Source organism: Rhinatrema bivittatum, chromosome 3 (genome assembly GCF_901001135.1).
Source record: "Rhinatrema bivittatum chromosome 3, aRhiBiv1.1, whole genome shotgun sequence".
Taxonomy (NCBI): domain Eukaryota; kingdom Metazoa; phylum Chordata; class Amphibia; order Gymnophiona; family Rhinatrematidae; genus Rhinatrema; species Rhinatrema bivittatum.
The window spans coordinates 22,302,307-22,321,407 of NC_042617.1; the positions used below are offsets into that span (position 1 = coordinate 22,302,307).

General features: G+C 46.0%; 1 protein-coding gene across 1 annotated transcript in view; it reads right to left on the bottom strand.

The window, feature by feature from the left end:
• Positions 1 to 309: 309 nt before the first annotated feature.
• Positions 310 to 19,101, bottom strand: part of LOC115086715 — a 205,817-nt gene continuing 187,025 nt past the window's right edge. The window contains exon 5 of the mRNA XM_029592942.1: positions 310 to 7,052. Coding sequence (XP_029448802.1) covers positions 6,924 to 7,052 — 129 coding nt within the window. The 3' untranslated portion in view covers positions 310 to 6,923. The remainder of the gene's footprint in view (positions 7,053 to 19,101) is intronic.

Here is a 19,101-nt window from a genome sequence, read left to right on the forward strand (position 1 = left end):
GTGTGGGGGGTGTTAGAAAAGAACAGAGACCAGGGAATAAGCACACCAACAGCAGGCCAGAGCTAAGAAAAGTGCAGGGTGCAGGTCTACGAATTTTAGGTGGTACAAGCAGCCTTAGGAAAAGTCAGGCAGGTAACATAAAAAAAATGGATTGGCTTTATCACGCTGACGCCATCGGGTAAGGTCAGCCAGGAACAAACCCAGGATCCCCATGGAGCTTTTCCATTTAGTACCCAGACGGCAGCAGAGAGTCAAGAGTCCGGAAGCGCAGAGGACGCAGCAAAATCAGCCACAAGAAAATTATATAGCAGCAGTTAAAGTTTTACTTTTATTGTCCTCCAATTAAAAACAACAACCAAAAAAAAAAATAAAATAATAATAATAATAATAATGAAGAAAAATGTACAAAAATCACTAAGGATAGACAAGGCAACACATTGGATAGAAGGTCTCTTGATTTTTTTTTTTTTTGCTGCATTTTGTTCCTAACGTCCTATAGCAGTGCATAGGATCTCCTGAGCTGAGAGCGATAGAAAAGATACACATTGATTACTGTACTAGAGGCTTTTTCTTTTTTTTTGGGGGGATTTAATCAGAAAGCTCCAGTAGTGCTCGCAGAGGCCATAAAGAAAGGGCAGGAAGAGGGAGGGCCTCGTGGCTCAAGCCATGTGGGAGGGAGAGGGTCCTGGCCGCTGAGATAATGCCCCCGGGCCCGGGACAGGAGAGGAGGACGCCTCCTGTCTTTGGGCTGGCGAGGGCTCCTCAGAGTTTCCTGAAGATGCCATGGGGGGGGGGGGGGGGGGAGGGTTGGATGGAAGATAAAATAAAAGGAGCATGAAACGGGGAATAGCTCCGGTCTTTCTTCCCTTCTCAGGGAAATGCTCTTCCTTTACGGGGGGGGGGGGGGGGGGGGGGAGAGCTGGGGGCACAGCGCAAGGAGTGCAGGCCACAACCCCTCCCCATGCTACAGGGCAGGTTACAAAGGCCGGATCGAGGCTGGTTTTCAGCTCCTTGCATGGAGGGGATTTGTAGTCCTCTTTGTCACTGGGGAATCAGTGCATGCAATGGAACAAAACCAGGAGTGGCCTAGTCTGTTCTCTCCCCCCCCCCCCCCCCCCCCCCCCAAGTGCTGTTGCTAACTGGTTACATGTCATAAGGAACAAGAGAATCCAGTCCAGGTTTTGCCCCATTGCCTGCATGGACTTGTAGTTCTGCTTTTCTTCTGGAAATTAATGGTAAAAAAAAAAAAAAAATAAAAATCAGTTCTCTGGTTGTCCCACTAATGCACACTCGGTTTTATGCAAACTTTTCATCCCAAAGTGTTCTAGGGCTCATAGTCCTAGCCCTGTTGTGCTTACAACGGTCGAAGTGCAGCTCAGTGCCTTACACTGATAATCATTTGGATTTATCCAGTCGCATTTCATTCACACAGTATCCATCATCGCCAGCACTTTAGAAAGATTCCAGACCTTTTGTGCCTAACCTTGACGATATCTTTCGGAGTGGAGACCACCCACAATCTCATTCCTAACACGTCCCAGTTACGCCCAACGCAAGCCGCGTCAAACTCCTCCTGAAAGCATCTGAAACCGGCTCTGAATCCGTTCCGTGACGACGGAGGACACGGGGGGCTCTGCCTTTTTAAACTGCAGTCACCAGTTCCACGGGGACCGGGGCTGGGTGATCCACGGCCGCGCAGGAGGCCCGCGCCAGGCCTGCTGAAGACACGCAGCTGCAAAATACTGTAAAAACTCTGCCCTTCTCCGGCCCACCCCCTACCATCCTCGGGCTTTATTTTATTCTAATCTTGCACTGTTTGCTTTTGCAGAAAATTTCCATCTGCAACAGTTTCAGACTAGGCCTGCGTGAGAAACCTTTCCGCAGTTATTTCAGACCATAGCCCCCAGCACAGAAAGAACGCCAGGATAAAACTGGAATTATTTCTGCATTACACACCAAACTTGGACAAACATATCTAGCTATTCCTTTGGTACAGCTGCTCCTACGACCTCTCGGAGGGCCTGTCCTCATCAGATGCTGAACAGAATACAGGGGGAGAAAACTCCTCTGCCCACATTTAGGATTGCCGTTTGACCTGGGCAAAACTTGAGCAGCTCTGGTTTTGCTCCCATTACATCTCAGGACCGGAAGTTCAAACTTTGCTTTGAAAAAAAGTAGGGACGATGACCCCCCTCTCCCCCACCCTTAGATGCAGTGAGGCCAACCCTGGCCAGATTTAGTAGGTGGAGGTTATGCTGGTGCGGGTGGTAATGCCATCTCTCTAGCTGTGAGGGTGCAGGGCTTAACAGATTCCCGAAAAACTCTGCCGGGCGATTAATGGGCCTAAACAAATTGCTCTCGTCGGTCTGCACTTAAGAATGGAAAACGTCAGGAATTCAATCTCCGCTGTCCTGCCAGCAGCGTGTTCTGAACACAGCTCTCTGCGTTAGCTGCTGGGGTAGAGGATGCATTAAAAGACCCAGAACGGAGCTAGTTGGTCTGTACGGACCGGGCCCTATACAGCATGTGTTTCTTCAGCACGAGGCAATCCTGAAGAAGGTTCACGCTCCTCTGAAACCAAAAGACGTCCCCTTCTTTATCTAAGTGCTTGTTGTGTGCCAAACCAGGTCTCTGGTTAGCAGAAGATCTCAGTGCTAACGGGAGCGGCATTTTTACGGACCACATTGCTGCAGGCGTTCAAATGAGACCACTGCCGTGCCACCCGCTGCTGAAATCCATAGCGTGGATTAGGCAGGAAGGGCCATGCCGCAAGGGCTTCCTACATACCTTCACTTATTGCTAATTCTGCTCTTCCCAGAGCTACAGTGAGAGAGAGAGAGAGAGAGAAAAAGAGAGAAGGATGTGGAGGGATTTGGGCCTTGGTTGAGGTAAAAGCAATGCATAAGCTTATTTTGCCCAAAAAATGAGCTGATAGGAGACTCACGCGGAGCTGCCGTGTCAAGGTCTCAGGGAGAGGCGGCACACGTGTGACCAGCCTGGAGAGGCGGTAAGGCTTTGGGATGCAAAGGATAAGGGAGCAACCTTCTGCAGCCGAGCGACCTCCTTCCGTGCAGAGGACGGTCAGAACAGCAAGGGAGGGGGACGAGCAGCGTTAGAGCAGCAAAGGCAGGGGCCACCTGGCAGACTGGCAGAGCCAAAACGGTCATTATCCACCGGGTTACGTAGTCCCAACTTCTTCTGTTTGAAAATCAGCATTACGCGTCCCAAAATGCATCACGCACACTGCGAGGCGTGGCATCCACGCCTCCCTCCAGAAACCGTGGAAGCTGGGCCCCTCTGCCTTCAGCAGCCCCTATCATTCACCTCCACCCAGCCCCATGGCGGCAGCAGCAGCGATCTTCCCTCATGATGAAAGTGCTCAGTTGTAGCCCGCCACCCTGGAACTATCTACCTCAGAAGTAGGCTAGGCAGGGCAGACGGGGCGATATCATAAACCGCCATCCACTTGCACTTCCACAAAATATGGACAGAGCAGCAGCAGCAGCTGCTATAGTACCCACAACACGTCAACTGGAAAGTTATGGTAGGATTATCCTCCCATACACACCCTCTCAGTCTTCCAAGTACTTACTGATTCCTACCCAGAAACACACAAGTAATTGCTTTAAGATAAGAGGAGACATTTTTTCTCTTGCCTTTTTCACAGCTTTTTTTTTTTCCTTCTTCCATTTTTTTTGTAAAATACAGAAGGCTAAAAAGAAAAAAACCTCTTTTCTTCTTCTTTAATGCACTCTGCCTTGTTTTGCCTATTATTAACCTTTCTACGGCCTGTGAAACAGCTTTCTGTGGTTCAGTCCCGGACTCCGGAACCACACGGGGAGGTGGGGGTGGACAGGAGGCCTGCAGAAGTCCAGGACACCATCTCATCATTTGTATTGGTTTTAATTTAACTCATGCAGGACCCTTTGAGGAAGAACTTCACCACTGACCAGGGAAATACTGTAGAAATGATGTCCCTGGCCTAGTGCCCTGAGGAGATTAATTTCTTAAGTGATATTTGCCTTCTACTCAGCTTGGAATTTTGACTTTTGTAGAAGGTAAATACAAGAGAACGATGCAAACAAACTAAAACCTTTTTCTAACATTCAGTATTAAGGTAACACCTTAATACACAGCCCAATAACATGGAGAGGGACGTCTTCTTTTATGAGCAATGTCCTCCAGAACATGAGGGTTTGTTTGCCCAGCATAATGATTTCTCGCTGAGAGAACGAAAGGTCCCAGGTTCAAATCCTGGTCACGCCGTGGCCTTTTGTTTCTATCCCATCCCACCTTTTCTTCTCACTATATAAAAGACGAAGCAGGGAGGGACTGCCTGGCAGTCATTGGTTTCCATCTGCCTGGGGCCTATGCGGAATGAATTGCCAGGTTCAGTCCAGTTCCCGGTGGTCAGGATGCCACCGGGAACTGGATTGTGTCTCAAACGACAACTGGGTCATAATAATAAGTGTTCCTTTTCCCACTTTCAAATCCATCATACAGCTCAGGCACCAAAAATCGATAACCATGCTCCCCCCACCACCCAGTCGTTGGTTGCAGACGTATTTCAGGAATAATTCTGCTATAAAGTGCATCGGGCTCCTGTTAGGATGAGAATCGGGCTGGAAATTCCACTTCACATGAAAAACTCCGGCTTCGTGGTCAGAACATTCCGCCAAGCTCAATGGGAGAGTCCTGGGATGTGCCCGCCGGACCCCTCGGTGCAGCACTGGGCGAGCCACGTGCAACGGCTCCTGTCGGTCCAAGGCCACTGCAGTTACTTTCTCCAGCATTAGGCACATCTGTGACATGTTTGGACTTCAGAAGATGCAGCATTAATGTAAGTAAGCACAAAAAGGGACACTGCTATTTTGAAAAGGCCTATGCTAAAAGGTGAAGAACGATACCTCGCCGATGACATCACTGTGAGCACAGTTCCATGTTTGCTGAACTGCGTCTTGAAGTGCTCCATAAGATACTGCATGTTGAGAAACGTATTAGTTGGATGGCACGACTATGCTCTTTCTGCCCTCAGCTGTCTACATGGTTACAGTGAGTAAGATGGCAGCTCTCCTTTATAGGCGTGCTAAAATTAAACCCATGTCTAGCTCCTGGCCACCTAGGTAAAGGTGCCCCTTTGCTGGGCAATACACGTCAGACGCACCAGTGGAACAGCAGATTTTGAAGAGATCTTCTTGGTGCTGTTGCTGCTAGGGGCCATTTTCTGCCTTTGCATTAAAGCAGCCACGTCAGCATCATCCCAAGGATGAACCGAGGTCCCTGACTACTCTGCTGTCGCTATCAGAAGATGGATGCTCCCAGCAGCAGCGGAGGGTGCCCTATTCCAGGCTGGCTGCCAGCCGGCACGCTAGAGTTGAAGACTGCTTGGCCAACCAAGGACAGGCTTACGCCGTGGCTGGACAGTAAAGACTCCCTTAAGTTGTGATGAAGATGCTGGCTGCATGCAAATCAAACACCAGCATCAGGATCGCAAATCTACCAAGCTGAGAGAGCAGACAGAGCGAAGCTGCGGTGATGCAGAAATTTCTGGAAAAGTGGGAGGCACGGTGATGTTTCAAATGCTGCAGTTGTTGGCATCCACAAGAATGCCTGTAGCTCTAGGAGGTGGTTCTCTACACGCCCAATCCCCAAATTGTCACAATAAATATGCTCGACCTATTTGAATACATTGGGTCTAAGAATAGGTCAAATCCGCATATTTTGAGCTACCCCCAAAGAGCACAACGGGGCCACAAAACCTGAGCTCTAGTGCCAGCCAAAATGGCCATAACTATGGAATGGAAATAACCTTACCTCTTACATCAGTTTCATTAAATTAAAAACCAGCACCAGGGGTTGAAGCTCTGCTGTTTTGTTTGGCTTTATTTTCATAAATTAATTTAGGAGTTGTGAAATGTGCCAGATAGCCAGCACTGAAAACTGAAGTCCTCCACTGATCCACAGAAAAAGGTCAGCCCTGGAGGGGTATCCAACACGAGTCAGCCTGGCTCCAGGATACCTTTATGTGCCCTAACCCCATCCACCTCTTGGCCACCCCTGCTGGGATGGAGCGAGGCTTCCAACTGATACCAAATCTAGACTGTGCCTTCACTTGACTTGGCCACTGCTCCCACCAAAAGTGGCTTTCTACTAACTTCCAGGTATGGGAAAATTTGGGTGCTACAGCTGTGACGGCAAAAAAATTATTTAAACCAAAAACAGAAAAACGAAAAGGCCGCCCACTTCCTAGCATTGTGCACCATTTCCAGAAGCACATAGTAATACAAATTACAAAAAAAATGCGTAGAAAAATAGCAATTTGCTGTGTCAAGGAACATGTACGCCAGCACTCTTCGCCAGAGCTTCGCAAGTTTCAACCCACACCAAAGGTTTTCCTTTCCCTACAGAGGCAAACCTACGTCTGTGCTTCGCTAGAGAAAGCAGATCAAGAGAACAAGGACTTAAAATATATTAAAGCAGCATTCTCTGTGCAGAAATACGCTGGGTTACGCCTTCAAATGACCTTGCGTTGCCAGCGCTGGGCAACAGTGCCAGGCCACAGCAAAATATCCTTATTCCAGCTGAGCCAAGCTATAGGCCCAGCCATCAGTAAGTAGCTTCAACTGCTCCCCTACTGCTCACATTATTCAACATTTCTCTTTGACCTCCCCTTCTCCTCTCAGCCAGTTCTCAGTCTTATTTTATAAAACTGACTTGTTTATACTTTTACGCTCCTCCTCACTTCCCCAGAACTCTCTTCTGGCAATATTCCGCCATTTGTAAGAATTGTATTAATGACATGGAAGAAGCCGTCCTCAGTGACGAGATCGGTGTTGCGTTGCGCAAAACGTCCCTGCCCTTGACTGCTGTCCAGGCGGCTGGCGTTGATTAGTCAGTCCCGTGGGGGGTTTTTTGGATCTCCTTCAATAGGCACATGATGGCTCTTCCATTGGAACAATCGGGCTCAGTGGTTTCAAGGTGCTGAGGGAGCGGAAGGCGAAGGTGGACGGGTCATAGATGTAGTGCGGAGTTGGGCGACTGCCACCAATACTCTGCATAGAAAGAAAAAAGAAACAAAGGGTGGACATTCAGATAAGTTTTCAACAGGAACAACATCACACAGTGTACTAAGAACATAAGAACATCATAACACAGTGTGCTACTGCTGCTATCTGATGAACGTGGCCTCAGATGGGTTTGGGTCACTCTGAGGGCCGGTTTCCTCATTGATACAAAAGTGAGGGAGGTATGCAGGGCCCAAGCACAGCATTCAAGAACAAACCAGTATGTTAATGTTCATATAACAGCAATAAAAGAATAATCCTGCAGGGTGCCCAATTTTCACATATTGGTTTGGGAAACATTTGGGGGCATGTGTGCTTAGAAAAGGGAGACAGGTCCCAACAGTTTCACAGAAAAGAACTGGAGTGGATGGATTACTGTTCTGCAGAAGAGGAAAACATAAAAACTCTTCTTTAACCCATAAGTGAAGGTTAACCATGAAGGAGGTATGAAGTAAGCCCACTCACATATAGCTTTTAACATTTTAAAAGCTGCTCTGCCAATGTCCTATGAACCCAGAATTTCCCTGTGAGCTTCTCTCTTGTCCTTTGAAATGCTAATGGAGTAACTTTACCATCCTTCCCAAAATGGCACTTCTTGTCTAGCCCAGCTTTGCAATGTACCATACAAAACCACAAGGTCGGTTTCTGAAAAGATTTTTTTCCCTAGGCGAAGAACATAAAAAATATAAAAGGGCTGAATTTATGGAGCGAGATAGCCTCTCACCCTAGAACGTGACCGTTCTTCTCTCTTACTAGGCTAATGAGAAGCAGTGGCAGAGCAGCACGGAAGACAAGGTGCACTTACACGTCAGGCCAATTGCCTCACCCAGTGATTTCACTCCCCCTGAACGTCGCATCTTCCTTTAAGAAGCTGAACTTAAGTACTTGTACTGGTACTGAATAATTAATCCAATACAAAAACATCTACTTATAGCCGGGGAGTGTAAGTCACAAATCATTAATGGATGCCCCTTTATGAAGAGATGATGACTTTCAGAAATGATCTGCGGGCCTTATTTCATTCGTTGGCTAGCAGCAAAGACTTAACCCAGGGACCTCTGACCCTCCAATGTCATGTCTGAGGCCCCCCATCCTTACAGGCCACCCTAATGGATTTTAATTTGTAGCCAGGTGGTTAAAGGTCATAGTCAGTGGTCTTTGCTGTGCTGAAAAGCTTAAAGCTAATGCAGTCACTGTCCATAAGACTTTAGGTCTAACCAAACCATTCATAACCATGTCCAAATCTGTTGCAAAACACAGGAAATATCATGGTTCAATAGTCATTAGCAATTATTTGTCCAACAAAACAATAGCGCCGTCTCCCCGGACCTTCTGGTAATTTGATGGAAGCTAATGTGTTTGTTTTCCATAAAAAAAAGATTCAACTCCTACAGACCTCGCTCATTATCAATGCAGATATTAAAATCTTAGCTAAAATCTTGCATTTAGAGCATTTATTTTGCCAGATTTAGTTAATTCTGACTAATCTGGACCATTAAGGACTGAATCTCAATGGGCAATAATAAATGTCTCTTTAATATTAATCAACTGAGCTGAGGAACGTAAAACCCCATTCTGATTTTATCGCTGGATGCTGAGAAAGCTCTCAATCAAATGTCTTAACCCTTTATGGTTGTTGTCGTCCTACAGGCATTTCAGTGTCCCCTCGATTATATAGCCTGGGTGCAGGCTTTCTACACTCAGATCCTCATGCAAGGGGCACAGCCAATGGGTTTCCCCCGCCTCTTGTTTTCCAAATTTGCAGGGCTGTGCACCCTGCTCCTCTTCTTTTTAACCTAATATTTGAAAATCTGACACAGTTTATACGGGAATCTGTTGATATACGGGGATTCACTAATAATGGTATCCTGCACAAGGTGTCCTTATACATAGGAGAAGTTATGAACAAAAGCGTGTTGGCTAAGTCCTTAGTTCCCTTGGTGTTAAACCTGTCAATCTTTGGAGAAGTTTTAGAGAATAAAATAAATCTCAATATATCTGAGATTTCCCACAATTAGCTCTAAATTTAATCATTCCCCAATGTCTTTCTAGTTTTAAGCTTCAAACGATAGCCATAGTTATCTTGGGGTGGTTATCACAAGAAAACATTGCAAACTCTTTAAATTAAGGACTTAGGAGGTAATATTTGTAAGGAGTTATGCATGTAAATGTAACAGACTATTGTAGCAATTTTCAAAAGCCCATTTGCATATGTTTATGGGTGCACGCAAAGTTGCTCTGTACAACCAGCATGGATACGATACGCGCAGGTTATAAAATCCAAGCACGTATGCACAAATACTGAGCCGGAAAAGTAGCAGCACTTAGCCGGATAAGCCTGAAAAGTGCTACTTGTCTATCTAAGTGGCGCTTTTCAGACTTACCTGTGTATGGAAGATAGTCGGATAAGTCTAAAAAAAAAAAAAAAAAAAAAAAGAGCGCTACTTATCCAGATGAGTTCAAATCTGTCTAAGTAGTGGTAAAGGCACTATTTAGATGGATTAAGTCTGAATTTAGTCAGATAAGTGCACACAAATGATATAAGTAGGTATTTGTACTTCAAAATTTTAAAGGATTGCGCGAGTAGATTTTACTTGCATTATACATGCACAAGTCAGGGGCTTTTCTAACGTGTGCGACGATGAAATAACCCGTTTCCCCAATTAGTACACCAATTCACCCAGTCCATCCGCAACTTGTGAAGACCCTCTTGGCTCCTCTGTTGAAGTTCCCCCCAGTCCCTCCAGCCAGTCATTGTTTTCACTTTTAAGATGTTTATGGTCACTTATGCCAGATAATTAGCAGGTGGAAATATTTGCAAGTAAAAGGATACATGCGCGTCACTTTGGCAGATTGTAAAATAGCAACTTACTCACATAACCGTGGCCCCTCCCTGGTACACCCCCCCTTTTTTTTTTTTTTTTTATATAGGCACAAATTTACTCACGGACCCCGATTTAATCGTGTATGCTGCATTTTTAAAAATTTGTATAAGTTCTGTTTTTTATGCACACAACTTCTGAAAATTCACCGTTGTGCCCATGTAAAACCTATTGACAATTCAATGGCATATACTGTACTGTAGCAATTTTTCAAAAGCCCACTTACCCACGAAAAGTGCATTTACACGTATAAACCCCCCAACAGCTTAACTACAGTGGCTCCAGCACAGCACTGCCTTTTTTTTTTTTATATTGGCGGCTCTGGTACACTGCCCCTCTAAGTATCACGCCGGCGGGATTTTGCCGCCTCCAAAACGCTGACGCTCTAGGCGGTGGAGACAAAGAGAGTGTCTGTCTGCCAAACCTGTTGCTTAACGTTTTAATGTAAACCGCCTGGAAAACTTATTTGATCAAGCGGTACAGAAACATTTTAAAATAAATAAAGGAAGGCACGGGGATAAACGCAGGGGGATCTCTAGGGAAGTGATGGGACTTCTAATGCTAAATCAATTGGACGGATGGGCAGACTGGATGGGCTGGATGGGTTTCTCTTCTGCCGTCATGTTGCTCTGTTTGTGATTTAGCCATTATAAGTACAGCTCACTGCTCTACTCACCCGCCCGGGAGCAGGTCTAAAGAAAGTCTGAAGAAGAGCCAGTTGGGGCACCAGAAAGGGTCTGCACAGTATTCGGGAGGAGCGGCAGCAGCTACAAAGTGCCCCCGATATTCTGGAGATACCGTGACCTTGGGGGGGGGTCCAGCTGAGTCTGTGGGTGATGAGAGACGCGCCATCGGCCAGCTGCCCCGAGCCTCCACACGGGAGTCCACAGATTAAGTCAGAAAGGCGACCGCTTCCTGCATCAATTGGGCCCGAGTCTGACAAACCCATTCCGTGGGACAGGAGTCCAAGTAAAAATTTCAAACGACAGCTGGTGTCACTTTACCAGCCTGCCACGCGATTCCCCTCCTTTGAGACCGAGTTACAACCAGCTGTACCCGGAGAGGGGGCGGGAACAACTCCCCCTCCCTCCCCACAACATAGACAGCGACTGTTCTGCAAAGGGAGGGGTTGGGAATTACAGGCCGGTCGTTGGTTCCCCGCATTAACTTGCGCTATTTTTTTTTTTTTTTCCCTAATCTTTGTCAAAACTTTCAATTGTTCTGCATTAGTTCTGGGTTTTCCTGCCTGAGCCCTACATTATAAAGAGGAGACGAACACCGCTATAATCACAGTCGGCAGGACAAGCAAGCCCTGCTAAGCGCCATTTCACAATCAACAGCTTCTCAATGAGAAAAGGCCCAACTTCTTGCCTCCAACACCTATGCAAACCCGGACCCAGCCCCTGCAGGAAGAAACCCATCTGGTTTGTGAACGAGTATTGCCAGGAAGAGCTTCCTATACAGAACAGCATAAGCCTAAGCTTTTAACGTATGTGGGAAGTACATTGGGGATTTTGGTGAAACATAGCACATGGAGATAGATGAGGAAACTCTCCCTATATATATATATTTTTTTTTTTTTTAAATCTCAAAACGTAAGCAAGTGTGAGCTAAGTTATCTATTTATTCTCTGGAAAATGCACTGTCTGCCCTCATCTCGGTGCATGCATGTTCTGCCCCCGAGAGGCAGTAAAGCTGGCATCTTTGTGCAGCATGCTGGGGACAGACCCTGCAAAGCTCTGGACTCCTACTGCCCTCATCCCAGCCGAGGACGGAACAAACTCCTGCAAAGAGCATTAAGGGAAGACTTTCCAAAGCATTTATGTGCATGAAACCATGTTTAAGAAAGCAGCCCGGGGCTCAGTGTGCGGAGTCGTGCATGCCTATTTTTACACAAAGAGGGGAGGTTGTGGCCCCAGGGTGCGGAGCTGGAACTTGCCTAATCTGTTTTTATTTTTAAAAAGCATGTGGGGAAGTTAACCCTTGCACACGCCTCGCCCTGCAGAGAGGGGCAACTTTGTGCGAGTTAAGACTGCGCACGTACCAAGCCGATTCCCCGCAAATTTTCATGCATACGTTCTGCACTCCTGAAGTTCGCTTGGCAAAGATCGGGGATAAAGTGTGTGCGTAAAAGGTACACACGCAGGCCTTACCTGAATGTGCACCTTTTATACAATTACCTTCCCACAGTCTCTGCTGACAGCTCTTCTGGAGCCAGGTTACAGTGCATGTGCTGGCGAACGCAAGCAGCCAGATTCAAACCCAGGGCTGCAATAAATCAGCTGGGTCCTCACTCCTGGTCTAGACAAAAGCGAGAGGAAAACCTCAGGGCAAAAAGAGCCGGGCAGGCAGCCACACAAAGACATTATTTGGCTCTCTAAATGTCAGCACAAGTGTGCGTGTGTGTTAGTCAGGGAGTCTATGGCTCTGTGTTTGCAGGTCATTGATAGGTCAAGGGTCACAGGTCAATCTAAGCATGAATGTGCAGTTTTCCCGTCCAGACCTGAACTATTGAACCAATTCCATTAGCAGGGACGGAGATTTCACAAACATCGTATATGGTTGCAACCAACAAATACAGCCTGGGCAGCGTCGGCCCATTGGATAAACCTTCCATGCTTAGTGCGTGCAAACCCCTCCCCTCATCAAAGACAGCACAAACGAGCCCTTTACCTAATGAGCAGCCCTGACCACGCTGGAATGGCATCTTCGTTTCATGCTGGGCTGGTTGTCCTGTAGCTGCCGGTGCCTTTGTTGATGTCGCCAACCGCCGTGGAAACAGCTGACACAGCAACAACCAATCCCATCTGGAGCTATCACTGTAAAGCTTCCCCTTGGCCTTATTATTCAAAATTTGACCAACGTCACATGGCAGCGAATGACATCACAAAGGTGAGCGACAAAAGCCACAATATTCAGTAACATTAGCATCTTTTACAATGAAAGTCACCCTTGCCTCGGTAAAATACGTAACTGTCCATCCATTCAGTAAAGGTTATGTTCCATTTTCTTTTATAAGAACCGAACGGGGGGGTGGGGGATATAACCTCAGAGAAAAGCCTAAAGTTGGGACATCACATCACCTCGAGCAGAGGAATTCCAAAACTCGGCAGTATACAGAGTTGGCAGCCCCAGAAATGCCCAGATGATGGAGAAAGAGTTGTAAGAACCACGGTTGAGGTAGCTAGGGCAACAAGTGGTGAGGACTGTTTCAGAAGTCAAGAGCAAATGGAGAGGCGTTACCATACCATTATCTCAAAACCCAGACGTTACTTCTACAGTCCTCCAAGTCTCTCACATTCTGAGAGATGGAGTATTGTACAAGTAACATCTGGGCTGAGCTTCAGAAAACTGCAAGAAGTAATGGAAGAGGGGAGCTCTGCAGACCCCCCCCCCCATGCATATTTGGAGAACGCACCAAAAACCCTGTGGGTGGAGAGTACTCTTCTCCAGCAGCAAGAAATGAAACACCCACCGTCAGAAAGCAGCTGCATGCCAAGCGTTAGGACACCGTGCTGTCTCGCACCGCGCTAGCGATGTTGGGCCTACAGCATGTGGGCTGGGTGAAGGAAGAAGGGCCCAGACATTTCAGGCCTGTTCCATCCAGGAGGTGGGGAGGGGGCATCAGAAAAAGGTCACTGGTTTGGACAGTACAAACCCAGAATAACTGGAATCTGATGAGGGTAACTTAGAATACCTGCAGCCGAGGGATCCAGACTAGACCTTATCTGATGGAAGTCATTCCTGCAATATGCAGAAAATACTTTCTCCTATGCAGCCAGTGCTAATATTGGCCACAACAGACCGAACTGGTAAGATAACCTTTCCCTCTTTTCAAACACGCTTTTAAAAAAAATGTGTGAACATTATTATAAAAAAGTCTTCTGAAGGACAGCCCTTGTGGAGAGGTGCATCTGTTTTGGACTTTTGCCTATGACGTTACTTTAATTCTGGATTTCCGCATAATCCATGATCATGGCGGTGGAGGGCCATATTGCCTGTGTCTACAATTAATAACTCTGCTTCTATCTTAGTAGATTTTAACCCTGCTCTGGTATCCTGGATCCTGTTTTTCTGGGGGCCTATCGGAGAGCCCCTATGGATCCGGATCTTTGGAGTGCTCAGAGGTCACCTTTGAGGGGGGTGGTGGGGGGGGGGAGGGCAGAGTGATGGGGCAAAATGGTTCTTCTGGCTTGCCCCAAACTGGCGGATTGTTGGGATGGGAGGCAGAATTTTGCCTGTGAGCCACTGGATTGCTCTGATGGATCAAAACTAAGTAAGCCAGAATGGTTTGCTGGCAGTCTGATGCCTAGACCTGCAAACACCCCCCACTGAGAACAGGTTTGGTCCTTAGGGCTTCTAAATGGGATCTGGGATTCAAGGAAGGTATTCCTGACAATTCAAGGGTTAGAAGGCCAGACTGCAAGAACCTGAGAAAACCCATGATTCCTGTCCTGTGGTAGAGAAGGACCATGTACTCTAACAGCACCTGTTGGAGTTTTTCCAGAGAACATTGATGAGATGGTAGCTTGAGAATGCATCAGCACTGGAGCAAACACACTCCTGTAGGCCAAAACTTGTCTCTAAACCCAAAGAGCCCAGTCGAAGGGCAGGAGAAGATTTCCACACCAAACCTGTTCAACTCAGACTCCTAGCAAACACAGCCAAGAAACACTTGAGGCACTGGACCAGCATCAACACTACCATGCTCAGCGCCAGGAGGACTACTAAAACACACACCAAGATGAACTGAAGTGCTTGATGCCAGGATCTCAATGCAACTGATGCATCAAGTGAACACGTTGATTATCCTTATGTCCAACTCTTATCTAGAAAAAAAAAAAAAGTGTCAGTGGAAACAGAGCTGGCCTAAGCGGGGGGGTAGACTCCCTCCCCAGATCTCCGAGCCTGAAAGGCAGAACTTATCTCCAGACATGGCTGCTTTGGATGCTGCAAAACCTCCTGCATGTCTATGCGTCAAAGAGATGTGTTGGTGCTTCCAAGGCTCTACTCAAGGAGCAGCACCCATTCTCTTTGCCTCCTTCTTTTCACTGTACCTTTTGATGAGGTGCCACCTTTTTTTTCCCCTCGAGAGAAAGCTAGAATTTATTTAAATTGAGCTGGGTTGTGTTTTGTGTGTGTGCATGGAGGTCTAAACATGGTGACCAAGTACCCCGTGATACAACTGCACCCTAAACTTGCAGATATTCACCAACATTTAACTAGATGTTCCACACTGAACTAATGAGTCTACCAGAAAGCACTTGTATGAATATTTACATTAAAGAAAAAAATCTATACGTGGCTAGGGCACTAAACACGATGAGGTAGAGTTTAAAAGCCTTGCGTGCACAAAAACGGCCACATACGTGCATAAGTGGGCCGCACAGGAGCTACACGAATTTTAAATAGCTGGGCAGGAGAGTTTATTTGTACCCTGCAGTCTCTGCCAGCTGCAATCTACAAACCAATTCCTTTCATCACTTATAAGGTCTAAAATTCTTTAATGATGTCAATTTTACAATGGATACCTCTGAATGTGTCTGTAACAGCAACCCCTCCCAACCCACCTCCCGAAAACTCAACCCATATCAAAGCGCCCCCTTTCAATGGTCCATATACAGAGTATCAGACTGAGCCTTATAAAGTGTCTCTCTCTCTCTCTCCTCTCCCTTGCACATGTAAGATATGCGCGCAGTCATACGCTCATGAAACGAATTGTATAACCTATGCATATAGTTTATAAAATAGCGCGTATCTTTGCACACAGCAAGATACGGGTATTTATGGGTGCACGCGCCGTGCTTTAAAATCTATCCAGATAGTTATTGGGGGGGGGGGGGGGGGGAGATACATAGACACATATAGACATGGCGATCTCGTATTTTTCTTCCTTTCAGAAATAGGCTAAAAATGGCCAAAGCTATCTTGGTTTTCTTGGCAAATAAGATCATAGCCCTATGTCTTAGCCTCTGGCATTCCCTTCTGCCTCTACCACCACCCAAAGAACTCACTCTGCCTTCTGCTAGGGAGGGGTGGGTGTGTGTGTGTGTGTTTTCCTTCCCGTTTCTACCTGGCTCGTCCTGTCTTTGCAATCTTAATTATTACTTTCTCTCTTCAGGTATTTAACAGTGCAGAGATGCGGGTGAGGCTGCACCCAGAGTGCTGAAACATTTCTGCGAACAGAAGGCAGCTCAACACACATGCTTTTACAAATTTTCTTTCGACTTGAAGTCCATGCCTTACACAATCTTGGCAACTCCTAGTGTTTAATAAAAAAAAAAATACAATAAAGTAAGAAAAAGCAACTCTAAGGAAGTTTGCTGGATGCCTAAGCCTTAAAAAAACGTAATACAGCAGGCACGATTAGTGCAGCTCCAGAGCCCTGCAGAGGATGCCAACCAGGAGCACAAAGACTGTATTCCATCAACACGTTTAGGCGATAACTGGGGCAGGCACCTGCCAGGATCCATCTTTTTCACAAGTACCAACAGTGTTTTGAGAAAGAAGTGAATGAGGCACGTCCTTGCTGGCTCGGACTGGCCTGTTTACACCGGGACAAAGCATCGCGGTTGCCATGTTAGTCCACATGAATCTGGATAAGCAAGGGTCAATGGACAAGCTGTAGATGAGACCTCCTTTTGGGAGTAACATCTGCGAGAAGCTTTCTAGAGTTCTCCTCCCTTTATTAGGTCAGTGACAAAACAGCGCACTTACGCACGGGTCAGCTAGATCTTAGGTTGTCTGCATGCGTGCAGACTCCCGCCACCCCCACCCATACATCCCTTTCCTGTGCCATAATGGCATATGCAGGCAACCGAAGACCTCGCTACCTCTGCACTACTTAAACCCAGCGTAACTGCAGATGAAGCGAGGATAACCCTTCAAAGCTAGCTATGTATTAAGTTACTCCAATTAAAAAAAAAAAAAAAGCATCGCCTAAAACTATGTTCACCCTTTCTTCGAAAGATCTCTGGGAAACCGGGGTGGAGGCAGGAGGGATCCAGCCAGACCTAAATTAGAAAGTTGGGTGCAGCAAGATAAACTGTGCACATGCAGATCAGTCAGCCCTGTTATATGATCGCCCCCCTTGCTCAGAAGAAGGGCAGGCGTTAATTTATGAGCATAAAAATGCGGCAACGCCAATCCATTTTAACATAGGTAGATCAACTTGAAAATTGCCCTCCCCAGGTATCTCAAAGACCTGATGGAATAAGGTTAACAAATGGGAACCTGCCCTACCAGGGTATAAATAAACTAAACTGAAATGATAGAGTACACTGAACTGGTGGGAGGGTAGCACTGGATGTTAAGGATGGCATAAAGCAATGAGAAGTTGCAAGGAGGGGCGTATAGAGAGAGCCAAGAGAAGATGATACTTTGCTGGGAGGGACTTGATGTCTGAAGCGTCCTGTTGGCGGAGTTGTAATGACAGCAACTGGCTTGGACAGACCTGCAGCATGATGGTCAGGAGCCGATGGGAGATAAAAGGGAGAAGGAATGCATTTATGGCTGGCGATGGCGGGAGCAGGACTGAGGGTTTGGATGGAAGCCATGGCGAGAAGCTGGCATTGGTTTGGGAAGTTAGAATGTGTGTACTCGTTCACCCAAGAGCTATTTATTAATTCATCTATAGTAACCTCTATTGATTTGCAACTAAGGGTTAGGGCCGATCATAAGCTGATTACCTTTAGTTACCCTATTGCTCAGTGCCCATTACTGTTACCCCATGCTAACCAGTGCTCTCTAAGGAGGGGTTTTATTGACAACGAACGGTTTTCAACAGTACTAACTGATCAGCTTGAAATAATGGAGCCACATAATTCATTCCTAGACTTATAGAATGAATCCCTAGTAAAAACATTAGATGCAACTCAAAAGTGGTTTACTCCGGAGGTAAAGAAAGCGCTACAGAAAGACAACGAGCCTGGAAGAAATTTCATACCTCAGAATTATCATCAAAGAACACTGCTGGGTTACTACAAGGCTCAGACTGAAAAAGCAAAGGGCTCTGTTTTTAATTCACTGATTCAAAGTTGTAGTAAGGATGTCAAGGCACTTTTTGGGATTGTCCGAAGTTTGACCTCAGATAATAATCATGGCTCTACCAGTTCAGGTATCTGCCATAAGATTTTTAAAAATAATGAATATGTGGTTTTTTTGCAATCTAAAATGGAAAACATTTCTGAAAACTTTGCAAAAATTCCTCAGTGGCTTAATCTGATTCCTGAAGGCTTTGAGGTAAAATGGGATTAATTTCATCAACTTTGTGTACTGGATATTGTTGGGAATGATTAGAAAGGGAATGGTGAATAAAACGGAAAATGTCATAATGCCTCTGTATCGCTCCATGGTGAGACCGCACCTTGAATACTGTGTACAATTCTGGTTGCCGCATCTCAAAAAAGATATAATTGCGATGGAGAAAGTACAGAGAAGGGCAACCAAAATGATAAGGGGAATGAAACAGCTCCCCTATGAGGAAAGACTAAAGAGGTTAGGACTTTTCAGCTTGGAGAAGAGACGACTGAGGGGGGATATGATAGAGATGTTTAAAATCATGAGAGGTCTAGAACGGGTAGATGTGAATCAGTTATTTTCTTATTTATTTATTTATTTACCATTTTTATATACCGGCATTCGTAGGACACATCATGTCGGTTCACAATTAACTGAGAAAGGAAATTACATTGAACAAGGGGGGTTTAACATTGAACAAGGGGGGTTTAACTGAAATTTTCTCTTTCGGATAATAGAAAGGTTAGGGGGCACTCCATGAAGTTAGCATGTGGCACATTTAAAACTAATCGGAGAAAGTTCTTTTTTACTCAACGCTCAATTAAACTCTGGAATTTGTTGCCAGAGGATGTGATAAGTTCAGTTAGTGTAGCTGTGTTTAAAATAGGATTGGATAAAGTCTTGGAGGAGAAATCCATTACCTACTATTAATTAAGCTGACTTTGAGAATAGCCACTGGTATTATTAGCAACAGTAGCATGGGATAGACTTAGTTTTTGGGTACTTGCCAGGTTCTTATGGCCTGGATTGGCCACTGTTGGAAACAGGATGCTGGGCTTGATGGACCCTTGGTCTGACCCAGTATGGCATGTTCTTATCTCGAAAATGTATGTGTCATTTTGTCCTTTAAATCTATG